The 15,476-nt window shown below is 44.9% G+C and overlaps 1 protein-coding gene across 1 annotated transcript; it reads right to left on the minus strand.

The window, feature by feature from the left end:
* Positions 1-329: 329 nt before the first annotated feature.
* On the minus strand, positions 330-15,476 carry HSPA4 (heat shock protein family A (Hsp70) member 4). The gene is made up of 19 exons (XM_066559963.1): positions 15,331-15,476; positions 11,187-11,244; positions 9,418-9,558; positions 9,095-9,217; positions 8,547-8,646; positions 8,038-8,171; positions 6,486-6,730; positions 6,030-6,106; positions 5,606-5,757; positions 5,377-5,483; positions 4,894-5,027; positions 4,281-4,462; positions 3,832-3,918; positions 3,175-3,327; positions 2,620-2,745; positions 1,752-1,859; positions 1,326-1,445; positions 780-941; positions 330-581 (listed from the first exon to the last, which is right to left on the minus strand). The coding sequence occupies exons 1-19, from the start codon at positions 15,435-15,437 to the stop codon at positions 384-386; spliced, it is 2,514 nt and encodes an 837-aa protein (XP_066416060.1). The 5' UTR covers positions 15,438-15,476; the 3' UTR covers positions 330-383.

Consider the following 15,476-nt stretch of genomic DNA (forward strand, 5'->3'; position numbering starts at 1 on the left):
GCCCTCCCTGGAGTGCCAGTGCTGCAATCCACAGGGAAAGGGAAGAGCAGGGTGCACATCAGACTTCAGATGTGGCTGCCTCCCTCCTTCAAGGGAGAACTGAGTCAGCCTGGACATTAAAAATGGAGAAGCAGCTTATGGCTGTTCCTAGAGGTCTAGTTAGACTACCAAAACTTCTAAATACAATCAATAAAGGCAAACACTGCTGAGCTGAGCGAGTCCTTCGCCACCTCCGTGTTCTGACCTGCTGCCCTGCCCAAACCTCTCCAAGAGTTACCAAGAGTGCTGTGGGATTCACTTGCTTCAGTTTGTATTCAGAACGTACAAAGTTGACAACTTAAAGCTTTATTGTAGTTTGCAATAATATAAACAAGTGCTGAAATTCAGTCAATGTCCATTTCTGGAAGCTTCTTGTCGGTGGCTGTGGGGGCAGAGCCCTGCTCGGGGGGCTGGGTCCCGCTCCCGCCGTCCCCCTGCCCGTCCAATGGTCCATTGGGCTCCGTCGGCTTCTGCTCCTCCTTCGGCAGCTCCACCTTGGGTTTGGGTTTGTTCACTATGGGGTTACAAATACTTGCCAATTCCTAGAGAACACAGAAATAACACATCCTTAGAAATGGTTTTATCTCCCACAGTTTAACTTTTGAAACCACTGTTGGGAATACTCCAGTTGAGGGCTGATGTTCCCTGGTACTTTTGAGATTTCTCACCTCAGAGTTTTCTGAGAGTAATAAACACAAAAACTCATGGAAATACAGTGAGTTATGTAGAAAAAAACTTACTTTTGCTTTAGACTGTATTTCTTTTGCTTTTATAACTGGGTCCAAAGTAAGACTCCTCTTGTTCTGAAGGTTGAGGTTGTTGTTCATCCACTCCATGGCTTCATTGGTGCTCTTCTCCACCTTTGCCACGTCTGCTTCATCAAGATGTTCATACAGTTCATCCTGCAACACCCAAACAGGAGCAGCTGTGTCAGTGTTTGAGCACAAACTGCATCCTGATTTCCTCAAAACTTAGGTTCAAAATACTAAAAGACCATTTAGCCAAGAGCTGTTGTGGTTAACAAATCAACAGAACTGATCACCCACAGCTCGGTAACCGGAGACTGAAGATCTCCTGCTGCTGGCATTTCGCCTCCATGAAGAAATCAACACCTGATTAAAAAGGGACTGAGATGTGCAAGGCCCAAAAGCCACTTCTAAAAATCTATTAAACATCAAGAACTCCTAAGCTCACTGGGAGGTTGCACCAGATTTTTGTCTGAAGCAGGTTACCTAAAATTCAGAAAATATTTGCTTGCGTTTTCCAGAAATTAAGTGTGAAAATACCTTTGCTTTGTATGCATGAACAGCTTTCATGTACTGCTGGATTTGCTTCCCCAAGTCCTCAAATGCTTTTGGTCTTTCCTCTGATTCTTGGAATCTTGCCTGAATAGGCTGACCCAGAGTCTGAAACAAAGCACAACAGGTATCAAAACTCATGGAGCATCACTGAGGGATCCTCAGGGTTTGACAAGATACAGCAACTTCCCTGAACTCCTCAGAACTCTGACTCTTCCCTCAACTGACAGCAAAGACTGAGCCTCCCTCAGCCCTGCTGCTAGAGGTCTGCTGGAGTCCTACTCCCCACACACAGTGCAAAGCAGGCTGTTGTTACCTCAGAATCAGCACACCCCACACAGCTCCTCGCTGGAACAAAGTTCTCCAGCTTTGGTAAATTCCCATGGGAATGGAAAAACCAGAAAAACCACTCACCTTCAGTTCTGCCAATTTATCAATGTATATTTGTTTGGGCTGGTCTTCACCATCTTCATAAAGCCAATTTTCTGTATCTTCTAGCTTCAGTGTGAAGCTATTGCGATCCTGCAGCAAGGCACACAGAACAGGCAGGTGACATCATTGATTAGGTGACAAATGGCATTAAATGGTACCTGGAACCTTTCTGGAAGGCTTGTATTTTTAGAATATAAAGAACTCTGTCTGGAACTCTTTATCCTATTTTAGTGAAAAATAAGAAATAAAGTAGTCTTCTGTAGAGCTTTGTGGTGGGCTCCAGGCCCAAGGAAGAGCCATGTGTGACAGCCACATTTCAGATCAAATACTGTCACATCCAAGGATTTTTGGTCCCCGCACGCTTTCATTGTCACTACATGAGCAAGCCTGAGAACAGAGGGAAACTATTCTTTTGCAAAGGTGCCATAAATGTCACCTGGCATGTCCCAGTTTGGCCTCTGCAGACACCTGGCTGGCAAAGCTCCATCGCAGTCAATGGAGATGCAGCCAGGTGCTCAAAGATCCATCCCTAGCAGCAGAGTTAAATTCATTACACACTGAGCTCCTTCAGTACAACAGGGAAAACTGACACATAATGCCATGAGCTCCTTCAGTACAACAGGGAAAACTGACACATAATGCCAAGAGATTTTTAGGCAACCAGTTCAGATACAGGTGCCCATATTTAGTAGATTATCATCAGAGCCAGAAAGGTTACAATTATTTCTTCAAATTTAAAGTTTGAATATGTAACTTATATAAATATAGTATGTGATACAGGTCAAGAGTGACTAAATCCAACTGCTGATTGTACCACAATGTATCAGGACAGTCAAGCAGCAATACTCACATCCTCACTGACGAATTTCTCATAAACACCACAGAGTTTGTCTCTCATTTCATACACGTACTCTTCCACTGCATTCTTGGCATCATTCCTCTCCTTCTCCAGCTTATCCTGCATTATCATCTTACCCTGTGAACAAAGTGTCAAATTAATTGGCTAAAAAGCTCATTATTTCACATTTATTTCCAGGACACCTTGTTAGCAAAGGCTCAAACCAGATCAAGATTTTGCAAAACTGTGATTTACAGAACACAGCACATGACTGAAAACTGATTTCAGTTTTGGTGTGATGTCCAATACAGCACAGGACAATCCTCCTCCAGCTGAGGAATCTCCACCTTGTACCTGCAGAACAGCCTTATGAGAGTGACAGCTCCCCAGGCCAGGAGCAATGAATGTATTCTGCCTCCACGGGGCACTGTTGCTCACCTCAGACTTCTAACTGCTTGTTTTATTCCTTTTAATCCTTTCCTTGACCTTCCTTAACCACGTTTAATGAAAAACAGCATTTCTGGAGACCAACAGGTGACATTTTTAGCTTGGGCAGGAAGATTTTACCTCGTTCTCAATGAACAAGTTGAGCATGTCCTTCCCTATCTGCCACACCAGCTGGTTCTCGATGGGAAGGTCCACTGTGGTCGTCTTCACTTTGGCCTTCTTGGCCTGAGGTGGCTGATCCACTTTCTTGTCCTTTGAGTCAGCCTGACAAGTCTGCATTAAAATAGAATTACATTCACAGTAAAAACAGCATCACCACTCAATTCAAGGGGAGCAGTCAAGATTTACATCAGAAAAACTGAGTTAGCATCTCAACAAGAGAACCAAGCACTCCCTGCCATTTTGACACCTCAGCTGCTGAAGCCTGAGACAATTAACACAGACAATTAATTAACTGACCTTTTCTGGGCACTCTACATTCATAGGGGATGGTGCTCACGGCAGAAACCTGTTCTAGGTATTCAAGTTATTGAAAACGAGATGATTATTTCTTCCCTGAACAGGAGAGTTCCCCCATTTTATCAGTACCAGGTCACCTGACAGGTCTGCAGTTATCAGTGCCATTTGTGTCCTTTCTAAAGCTCTAATCACAATAGACCACCAGTGCACTGAAATAAAAGTTCAGCTTCCAGAACTATGACAAAGGCAGCAGATGTGCTCATGCTCCTCATATTCTCACGAATCTCATGAAAATAAAGTCTCAAATGCTCCTCTTACCTCCATTTCTTCAGACTCTGCCTTATTTTCAGGCTGGGTTTGCTGTTGCTCTTCAGCCTTTTGTTGCTCCTCGTCTACTTGCATCTTCTGAAATTCAGAGAGATCCAATTTCACACATTAAACAAACACAGATCACTGCTTCAGTTCCCAGGCTGATCCCTTAACACCTCTAATGCTCTTTAGGCAAAACAAACAGAATGAAATCTACAGGAGTAAATGATGAGCTCCCAGTCTTTGCTCCAGCAAGCCACAGCTCCATCATTAAGAATTCGATCTACACCTCAAGTCCTGGTTTCAAGAGCTCTGTCACTGGTGTAACATACTACAATGAGTACTCAGTCTCATATTTCAGTTGTGGGCATGTCTAGTAAATCCTTACACAGGCCTGAGCCCCTGGCCAGCTGTGCTTTGTGGGCATTCTGAGCAGCTGGGAGCAGTGAGTCTGTTACCTCTTCCTCCTTCGCGTGCTGATCCGTCTCCATTGGCTCCTCGTTCTCATCAGATTTATGAACCTCCACCAGAGATGCACTTGAAACACTGAAGATGCCATGGATATTTATTCTGACTTTGACTTTCACTTTGGAACTGGATCCATCTGTTTGAGGAGTGACCTTCTGAACCAAGAAGTGAGCTAAACAGAGAGAAGAAAACCAAACACTTTTGATTGACCTCAGTTCTGAATGCAGAGCAAACCCCGGCTGCTGCTGACACAGCTCACTGCAATGTGCTCAGGGAATGTTAAAACCTACTCAAGTTGGACAACCCAGATTTTTTACCCAGCAATGCTGGGGCACAGCTGTTGGGAATTCTTTATGTCAAACCCGGTGTTACTTTTATCAAAGCAAAAGACTGCACAACTCTCAGTGTGGCTCTTCCATGTTTGCTCCAATATTAGGATGCTCTTTTTGCCCATAAACTTCATGCTACTCCACCTATTTTACTGAAAATTCGTTTGAAATGTTGTCCTGAGAGCATCTGCAGTAGGCTGCACGTCCAGACTACATAATTAGACAGAAAAGGCTTGAAACACAGAAAAGATTTTTAGTACAGAATGGTGCTAACCTATAGCAGGATCTGGGTAAGGCAGCTCCTTGGGGGAACTGTAGTAGGCCTCCAGAGTGAAGGGCTCCTTCCTGTAGAAAGTGAGGACCTTGGAAAAGGGAGCAGGGTGGTTCTTGGGGAAGACCTCACAGTCACTGCAAGAGAAAACACAGCCTGTGTTCAGTGTGACAACACAGCAGGTTAAGGTAACAAAACATTTCTAGATACTCTTAGGGAAAAAGCTTCCTTAAGAAGTGACAAGACTGTCCTGATCTTTCAGGTTAAGTAACACAACAACCACGCAGGAAGTACCAAACTGCCACTCAACCCTGGTTTTGTTTTCTGCCATCATTAACTTCAGAAGTATCAAAACTGGAAGTGTTAAATAGGCACTTAGCCCTGGAAATACCCTGTTCTAAGGGTATTTACTGACATTTGTTATTTACTCTAACCATCACCAGTAATTTTAAGCTGTAACATGCAAGAAGATTGTACTGCTTGTACCTCAGGTCTTCCCCTGCTGGTGAATTCCATCGCAAAGAGATGGGGTACGGTATCAAATCAGTGATAGAAAACTCTCTCACTTTGAAAGCCGGGGACAAAATTGCACACTGCAAGAGCACAAAAGCCACATTACAGATGTTCAGACTTTAGGTGAACAAGCATTTCATTCAGCAAGTAGCTATTGATGCTGCTTAATATTCTCACAGCAAGAGCAAACAGCACTTTTTACCTGCAGTGCACAGCCTCGTGCCACAGCCTCATCTGCATTCAGGGTCGTACTGACTTCTTTGCCAAAAAATTTACTGATCTTATCCTTGACAGCAGGAATTCTTGTGGTACCACCAACTATCTCTACTGCATAAATATCCTCCTTCTTCAACCCTAGAAAGGAGTCAGACAATAGATGAAATGTTTCTCTTTCACATTAATACACTGACATCATAAACCAGAAGTTTTAATAGACCAACTTTAGGCTAAGTTTCTAAGCAGTCAAAATTTCAGCTCTTAGCTTGAGTGAGAAAGTTTTTTAATCTTGCAACTCCTAAGCATAAAACTCTTGTTTGTGGTAAACCCTGTGTCCAACATGCAGAGGCAGCCTGCACTCTGCCTGGCTCCTGTCTCACGCAGAGCAGCCCCCACACAGCCCCACTTACTGGCTTGCTCCAGCACGCTGCGAAGGGGCGGCTCCACTCTTGCCAGGAGTCCTTCACACATCTCTAAAAATTTGCTTCTGTTGGAAGAATCCATAAACAAAGCTCTAGCACACCATAAGCACCATTGCAAACAGGATGCCCAAACTGAAGGAATGCCACTTTCACTGTGCACTGCAGGGTTTTCTCTCCCTCAGTCCTAGCTTTACACTTTATTATGTTCTCCCAGACAAAAACTGGTTCCAGCAACCCTGGCATCCTTTCAACATTCCCAGCCCTCCCTCCTAACTCAAGGCCACTGACCAGGCTCTAAACACTTTTATTTCCAGCAGCATTCCTGCACATGTTGTTCTTTGATTTCTCAGCTCCCTTCAGCCCTAAGAGCTGACACTTCACACCAAGTTTTTAACTGCCTGAAGGGCACTCTGAAGTGTCCCATTGTAGAGCAGACAGAGTTACCTGTTCATGGTTCCAGACACATCTATGTCATTCATAAAGCACTCTATGTTCATGGGCAGGTCAGAGGCATTGGCACTCATCAGCTTCTTCAGCCTCTCACACTCCTGGTACAGCCTCAGCAGCGCTCGGATCTTGGACTTGATGTCCAGTTTGTATTTCTTCCCAAACTCCTCACAAAAGTATTCCACCAACACCTCATCAAACTTCCTGCCTCCAAGGGTTGTATCAAATGCTGTAGCAAGAACCTTAAAGGAAGGGAACCCTTCAGTACCGGTTCAATGTGCCATTACCCAGTGAAAGCAATCAGCAGTCCACATCAAAGCAGTGCTTTGTTTCAAAGATAGTTCAACTTAAGTCAAAGAAATCAGCCTTCCTGGAATGAGGTGACAACTGCTTTAAAAGGAATTTAGGGAGATTGGGCAGGACTTAGCAACACAATCTGTTCCATAGCTTGTGCTGGGAGCAGATCTCTGTTCCAAATTCTGCTTAGCCACTGTCGGTTTGAGTCATATCCCAGTTTAATATTTGATGCCTCCTAAGGGTGGAACATGCTTACCCAAAGCTAAAAATAAAACAGGAAGAAAATAAATGATTTTAACTCTTAAAACAGGTGCTCCTTTTGGATGAAGGAATTATCTGCAAAGAACACCTGTAGTCCACCGACCTCAGCTCATTCTGCTCTGTAAACACACCAGGAATTTATTTTTTTAGGAACAGAAATCATTACCGTCAATACCCCTTCAGATGGCTTTGGCCTCTACACTGGCTAACAGCCCTGCACTCTGGACCCCAAAGCATCCTTTCCACACTGCCATGGCTTCCAAGTTTAAAAAACAAATCCAAGAGAAACACAAAGGTTACATTTCCTCACATAAATAAAACTATGAGAAAACAAGTGTTGTCAGAACATTTCTCTGCATTTCACTATCTCATGCTTTAAATTCTGCATCTGTTTCTCCAGCCAATCATGAGAAAGGTATTGTAACTGCAAAGTCCGGATCGTAATAATTAACAATAATAATAATAAAATGCCAGTAAGAAATGTTAGTGTTTGCTGCAAAACAGCAATGCTTTGGCAGTGTACACGCACAAATACAGTCATCTGCTGAGCTTCCACTGGCAGCTTAAAGCAATCAGGAATGTTTCTTCATTGTACATGAGCACCACAGTGAGGGTTCAGAAACAATGTCTGTCACTTACAGCACTGCAGGAATTCCTGCTTCAACACCAGATCTCATGACTGAACTGGAGTATTTTTCTGAAAGCAGCACAGTCAGATATGATAATTTCTGAATAAACCATTTAATCCAGGTTTTTTATTCTTTGCCAGAGTCTGCTGATTAAAGCATGTTTGCTTCCTCCACACACCGCTCAAAAGCTCTCTAGTTCCCTGCCCTACTTTTTGCTCCAGACAAAGTGCAATTTTAAGAACAAGAATTGAGCTGTGTGGATGCCTCTCTGTGAAGCCAGGCAGGCTTGCCTGCCACAGTCCATGGGTGTGCTGATGAATGTTCTACAGATAATCAAAATGGATGTGTAACAGCTTGTTTACTTTCAGTTTGCCTTTGTTGAATGCACAAACAGAAACTTGATATGCAGAATGCCCCATGTCCACAAAAACAACGTTCCGTGGCTTTTCTTCGAAGGCAGGCAGGTCTGGCTTATAGATCCCATATGCAAGTGCAACTACAGAAACAAAAGTATAGTTAGGACATAAAGGTTTGTCATTATCAAGAAATAAGTGGTAATCAGGAATCAACATTAGCATTTCATTGTGCTCCTCAAGATACAGACATTGAATAAACAGAATTCTCAATGCCAAAGAAACATGGAAGAACATTGAACAGTACCACCCCTCCCCCAGTTGCATTAAAACAGATATTCACCAAATATTGTTCTGTCTTTGCAAAGCAATGAAAAAACAGACCCAAATTAGGGAAACTTTCTGATCTCCAAGTGTATAAAAGCAGCTGTAATTCCAGAAAGCAAGGCTCACTGGCAGAATAAAAGCCTTTTCATGTAATAAAACTGCAACACTGAGTGAGGGACAGGAAGAATTACCTGCAGTTGTTTCATTGATTAGTTTCAGACAGTTGAGACCAGCAATCTGGGTAGCATCCATCACAGATCTCCTTTCTGCATCTGTGTAGAAACAAGGAACCTGCAAGGAGGTCAGAGAGCCAATATTACCATTATTAACATTTCCAGGAGCCACCTTCAGGAAACAGCTACAAGGGTGGACAGGACAGTGCGCTCATGGAGCACAGGCCTTCTTCAAATGCAGTGCTCATTTCAGGTGCAACAGAAGAAAAAAATACATAAAGACAAAGTTCCTTTTTCTATTCCATATCACAAGCCACTAATTTCTGGAATACATAATCAAAAAATAGGAATCAAATATTATTTATGCTGCTAATCAGCAGCATTTTAAGACCATTAATGATATAAGTCTAGTTTCCAAGAGGTGTAAGATTCAGTTTAAACAGAAAAGAAAGATACCTGGACATTCAAATTTACTGGCCAATTGAATCAGATTTAATTGAATGCTGCAGCCATTTCAGTTCAGACAGTAACTAAGTGCTGTGTGTTTTGTTGGATTCCATACTTACAGAAACAACACAGTCAACCACAGGCTTCTTAAGCGCATTCTCAGCAGTCTCCTTTAATTTGGTCAGAAGCATTCCTGTCACCTGCTCAATTGTAAAGTTTCTTTCTTCTTCCATATACATGGCCTTCAAATAAAAATTGTGCACACTCATTACACTGCAGTGGAACCCATGCACCATCCCCATTATCAGCCTTTTATTCCCTTCCCTATTAAGGCTTTCCATTCAAAAGAGAACACAAACCACAGTGGGCAGATTCAAAACAGAGAAATAAAAGGAAACTTTATCAGTTTCCTCCTCTGGCTCCTCAAACATGCCAGACTTACCCTGATGCCAGTTGAGCCTGTTGGCAGCTGGACAAGTTCATAGGCAAGGCTTGCTTTTTCAGCTTGAACAAAGGGATCTGAGAATGCACGACCATGAAATCTTTTAAAACTTTGTACTGTATTCTTTGCATTTGAAATAACCTAGAGGAAAAGAAATCTTTAATACAACGCGGCAGGGGAACATCTGAATTTCAAACAGAAGACAGAGTTTTGTTCTCATGCTTCTCCCACCAGAGTATTTTTGTCATTTGTATCTTAACAGCATCTGGGCAGGTGCTGGGAGGCAACTTCCCTCTGGTTGCTCAGGGAACCTACAGCAATTTGAGATGGAAAATAAAATATGCACTAAAAACTGAGCCAAGTCTATAAAATATTGATTACAACCACACTCAAATTTCATGGTGCACGTGTAGTTCATTAGAACTGTTAGCAAAATCTCTTTCTCACTTACCTGTTCTCTACCCCCTACCTTTCTACAATCAGTGATTGCCCAAACATAACAAGCACATGGATGTAAACTCCACCTCAGGTTCATCACATGCACATGACACTCAACACACAGATATTCTCACAAAAGACCTCTCACAAGGACCTGCTCATGAGGCTTTAGGAGGTCAGGAGGTCCCCTAAAATGATGCTGTCACCTTGGTTTAACTGACAAAAGGTAGACTGACTTTGATTACCAGCAGAGATCAGCACAGAGAAGTGAAAGCCCATCCCAGCTGGCTTCACACAGCACAAGTGAAGGGAATTCTGTCACTGACAGCAGAGCGAGGCACGCACTGAAAACCACAGGCACTGAGAGAGCAGACAGGCACTGTTCCACAGAGCATTACCTGGATCTGGGCTCAGGCAGGTCCTACTTCCTAAGTAACTTGGCCTGGATGTTCTCTAAGTTTAGTCTGTGCAGGACACACTCATCTCTACAGGGCTCTGCACCAATGGATTTCGTTAAGCTAAGCAGACTCAGTTCCAGAAAGAACAGCTGTGTTTGGTTCTAGTACAGTTGTGCTGCTCTTGAATAACATGGCTGTGTCCAGGGATTTTTGTATTTTAGGTAAAAAATCTTCACACATCTCTAGGCTTTTTAGGCTAAGAAAAAACAACTGTTTGACTAGTCACTTCCTGTAGAAGACTTGAAAAAAATAAATCATCTTTTATAGGGGTTACTTACACAGCAACAGAAAATCTGATACAGCAAGACCCAAATACCATGAGTAGGACAAATCTCCTTAACTTCTTCCCAGTCCTTAAATTACATTTACCTGCCTACAGCAACAGAAACTCAGACTATGGGCAAGAGCACCCAAGAGAGATATTTAGGTTGCAATTCAGCCACAAAGGGTCAAGATAGCTCTATCTATTTACACTCAAATATGCCTCCTTTCTGCCCAAACCATGCACTTAATGGAATTCTATAGAACAGAGTCACGTAATTAAAAGCCATCATAAAGCACAGGGACTGGAACAAACTAGGGCAGGGTGAAGCACCACTTGTGAATTTAGGTTCACAACTTGAAAAAAAAATTAGTAGTTATGAAACTTTCTTAAGAGGCACAGCTTTATTTTGTACACTTCATTATGTGCAAGGATCAACCCTGAGGTTTCTCTGCCAGATGACAAAGCAGCAGCCCATGGTGAACAGCTGAGCAGCTCAGCTGTTCACTGGTCAGGGAGGCAGCAGGGCAGCAGCTCAGGGCCATGTGTTATCTGCAGTGACAAAGCCCAGAGTGCTGCTCTGAAGTGTTCTACGCAAACCCCACACTCACCTGGCTCTTGGCTGCAGCACCAATGGAGCGATTCTTGGGCCCGAAGGATATACAGGCTCTGCAAGGAAGAGTGAGCTCAGTCAGTGACTACAGCTGCACATCCACTGCACATCTGCTGGCTAAAAATACTGACACTGTCTGGAAGGCCACTGTAATTAATTATTGGGTCCATTAAAACCGTTGGTCACTCGTGGAAGGTTCTGGGCATTCTGGGAACCAGGCACTATAACCGCACTTAGACCAGCACCAGCCTTCCCTGCAGAACAGCCTAAGCCCAGCCTCAGCCCAGCCTCAGCCATGCTCCTCCAAGCCTCCCACCTCAGGCCTGAGCGGGCAGAGCCTCCCCTCAGTGCCCCTGCACTCAGGGAGAAGCAGAAGCTGGTAGCTGTAACACGGAAACGTTCAACTGTTCAGCACTCAAACACGAGGTACATCAGGGGTTACAGAAATTATTCCTACATGTCTGCAGCAGATGCTAACTAAGCTTTCCAGGTTAAGGCAAACCCTTCAAGGGCAGAAAGAAACTACCTGCAGAGAAAGATTGGTCTTTCAGAGTTTCATCTGTACCCACTGAAACAACATGGGGCACAGAAAGAGAAGTTATGTTTTACTCCCCCTGCTTTGTGACAGCCTGCAGTTCTGAATAGAGAAATTCTCCTTTTAGGAGAAATCCCTCAGCTGATTAAGCCTCTTGATTTACATTTTTAACAAACTGTAGGAGCCCTAACAAAACAAAATCCAGCCCTCTAATCCAAGTTGTTCATACCACTGAGGTAAACTTGGTGGGGGGAGCCCTGCCATGAGGTGAGCAGATCTTTACTGCTCACACAACATGCCAACTAAGTCTAATTAAGCTCTGTCCATGCAGCAGGTTAAGAATCTGCTTTACAGCAGGGTGATGCCACAGGGCTGCTACAGAAAACATTCCAGCTCAGCCTGAGGTTTGGAACTGGGTGCTCCAAGCACAATCTAACCAAAACCAACCCGAAGGCTGGGCTGACACAATTGCATTGGGTTTGTATCTTCTTCAATTTATAAACAACTTCACAAATGCTACAAGGCCTACCCTAAAGTATGTGCTGCAACAGAATTAACATTTCTGAATAACTCTGCAGTTGTCTGAAACAACTATTTGTGACATTAGTTTAAAAAAAAAAAAGCTAAGTTTGTGCTCTGCAGACTCTCAGGCCCACACCAATGAACAGGAGGTAAAAACCTAATGAGCCCAGAGCAGGGAGCTGGTTATTAATTTACTCTGGTCTCCTGAAAGGAATTAAGACATGAATTGTGCCCTTCTCTTGGAAAAAAACAAATACAGCTACTTCACTGCTGAATTTACAAGTCAAGATCCCCTCATTAACACAAATGCACAAATTTAGATGAGAGCCCTGGCAGGGACCCAGCACAGAAGTGAGTGAAATTAGGGAGAAGGAGGGAGAGAAGGAAGAATTTTCAACCAGTCTCATTCCCCAGATCAGTTCACAAGAACCAGTAAACTCATGAAATACAAATTACACTATTACACCATTTCTGGGAGCTGAAAAACTAACCAGTGCACTTTAAGTAGAAACATTCACAGTGAAGGTCACCAGAGGTCTAATGAAACAACTTCAGCAAGTTAAAATCTCTGCTTCACATCCCTGGAGGCACCTCCCCACCCTCCCACCCACTGCCACTTCCTGGGAAGGTCCCCTGTCCCCTGCACTGATCATCAGCACCAGCTCCAGAACATCAATCACAATGATTTAATTTAACTCGAGGCCCTTCATCCCTACAGAAATAATTAAATGCTCTTACTTTTATTTCTCAGTTTCCACTACCTTTCTCTCTAGCAATTTTCCATGTCCAAAGACAAACACAGTTCACACAGCTTTGGGGTGTACAAGTTCAAATTTTACAGCACTCCAGAAGAATCCAAGTACCAGACTGAAGGCAGACTCTGTGGGAGTGTCATCTGTGCCACAGAACTCAGCCCAATGCACTCAGGGGGGTTTATTTTAATAACAGAGATTATTACAATAACATACAAAACACAGTGTTTAGCCCTGACCATGAGCCAGTGCCTGGGGAAACCTGTCACTACACCTTGCATGACTTCCCCACTGTAACAACTGCTCAGCACTGACTTTTGGAACCAGGCTTCTGATTCCAAGTCACTTAAAAACCATGCAGAAGTTCTTTTAATAGTGGGGTCTGCTGGCAGAATGCTTTTCTGCATTCCCTCAGAATAGCACCTGGAGATTAAGCCCTGCTAAAACCCTCTCATTTGCATTTTGCTCATTTTTTCCAATTTTACTTCAGGCTCCCATAACTGAATTATTTCCCAAGAGATGCATCGTGTCAGATATTTTATTTAGCTCATCTCCTTCAACAAGGGAGATTTGTGCTCACATCTCAAACATACAGATATATTTATCAGCAGAACTTCAACTCCCTGAGGGCCAAAGACCTACAGCTATTAGAACCCAGCTCTGATCCTCTCTACATTCAATATTTTCCCAGTACATCTACCCTTTAAATTTCCACGTTATTGAGAATACTTAAGAGATCTCCAGATACTTGGGCACACATGCTGAATTCAAAAATTCCTTCTCTATTTATTCATTGCTTAGAGACAGGAGCAAGCAAACAGCGATGTATGGTCTAATGAGAAGCAAGGTCACTCTGGGCTTTCTGAGGTGATGCGAGGGATCTAAACCAGCCCAAACATCGAAGATGATGCAGCTGCCTCACCAAGACAGCCACTTCAGGATCTGCTCAAATAAAGCTGCAACAGAGGGGAAGCTCCAGAAACACTTCTAGGACAGTTTTCCCCCCAGTTCCTCTCCAGGTTGGATGCCCAATTCTTGATGCAAATTCTTTTTCCACCTTCATTTGGCAACTCATTCAGAGTTTTATAGCAGTTCTCTCCTTCCTTCTTAGGAAGTTCCTCAATAAAAGCAGGCAATGCACACTCCTGTTGAGAATGTGGTAGCAGGGATCATGACACAAGCAGGGCTAGAATACACTGACCACATTGTACCATGGAATCATGGATGGGGAGGGACCTTGAAGCTTATCCAGTCCCCCTGCCATGGGCAGGGACATCTCCCACCATCCCAAGCTTCATGCAACCTGGCCTTGGGCACTGCCAGGGACCCAGGAGCAGCCACAGCTTCTCTGGGCACCCTGTGCCAGACCCTCCCCATCCTCACAAGGAAAGATTTCTTCCCAATATGCAATCCAGAGCTCCTCTCTGTCAGTTCTGAAGCCGTTCCCCTTATCCTGGCACTGCAGGCTGCTGAGCAGCTTTCCAAACTCTGATCCCAGGACAAGCCATGGCTCACACTAAGCCCGGCACCAGCCCAACCCAGCTCAGTCCTCCCCAGTCCTGCTGAGCTGGGACTGCAGGGGAGTGACAGCCGTGTTCCCAGAACACGGCGTACGAACACACAGGGAATTAAGGTCTGGCACTTCCAGCAGCCAGGGATGCTTTTCTCTACACTCACAGCCCCCGTCCTTCTAATCCCAAGGGCAGAGCCCCGCCTCGGGGGGGACAAACCGGCCGTACTGCACCGAAAGGCTGGGGGAGCTGGGGCTGCTCAGCCTGGCAATGAGAAGGTTGTGCGGACACCTCGGAGCGTCTTGCAGCGTCTCAAGGGGCTACAAGGAAGCCGGAGAGGGACTCTGCATCAGGAACCGGACTGACAGCACAAGGGGAACGGCTTCAGACTGAAAGAAGGGAAATTTAAATTAGATGTAGGGTAGATTTTTTTCCCTGTGAGGGTCAGAAGGCACTGGCACAAATTGCCCACAAGAACTGTGGCTGCCCCATCCCTGGAAGTATTCGAGGTCAGGCTGGACGGGGTTTGGAGCAACCTGGGATGGTGGAAGGTGTCCCTGCCCAAGGCAGAGGGGTAGAACTCGATGAGCTTTAAGGTCCCTTCCACTCCCTTAGCATCCTATGATTCTGTGATTCTACGAAAGGCAGCTGAGCGGGGCTCCCGAAGCCCTCTCCGTGCCTGCCGCGCTTTACCGCATGTCTGTAAGCACTTTATACCTCCGCTCCTCCCGGCCCCGCCACTTCCCTCCCTCCCCGGCCCCGCCACGCCGGGCCCCGCGGGCGCCTTGCCGCCGCCTCAGCGCGGCTCCCGGGCTCACTCACGGCGTGCAGCGGTCGCTGTACTCGTTGGCGACAGTCTCGATGCCGCCGGCGCGGGCCACAGCCACGTAGCAGCTCTGGAAGCCCAGGTCGATGCCCACCACGGACATGGCGGCGGCGCTGAGGGGGGAGCGCGGTACCGGCAATTC

Source organism: Molothrus aeneus, chromosome 15 (assembly GCF_037042795.1).
Source record: "Molothrus aeneus isolate 106 chromosome 15, BPBGC_Maene_1.0, whole genome shotgun sequence".
Lineage (NCBI taxonomy): Eukaryota > Metazoa > Chordata > Aves > Passeriformes > Icteridae > Molothrus > Molothrus aeneus.

Excerpts from the sequence above, each read along its gene's own strand:
- HSPA4 (XM_066559963.1), bottom strand. The coding sequence starts at position 15,437 with ATGTCCGTGGTGGGCATCGACCTGGGCTTCCAGAGCTGCTACGTGGCT. Across the intron at positions 8,647-9,094 it reads TGGTTGACTGTGTTGTTTCT|GTTCCTTGTTTCTACACAGA; the intron begins GTAAGTATGGAA and ends ACCTCCTTGCAG. Across the intron at positions 6,107-6,485 it reads GTGTCTGGAACCATGAACAG|AAGCAAATTTTTAGAGATGT; the intron begins GTAACTCTGTCT and ends TTCTTCCAACAG.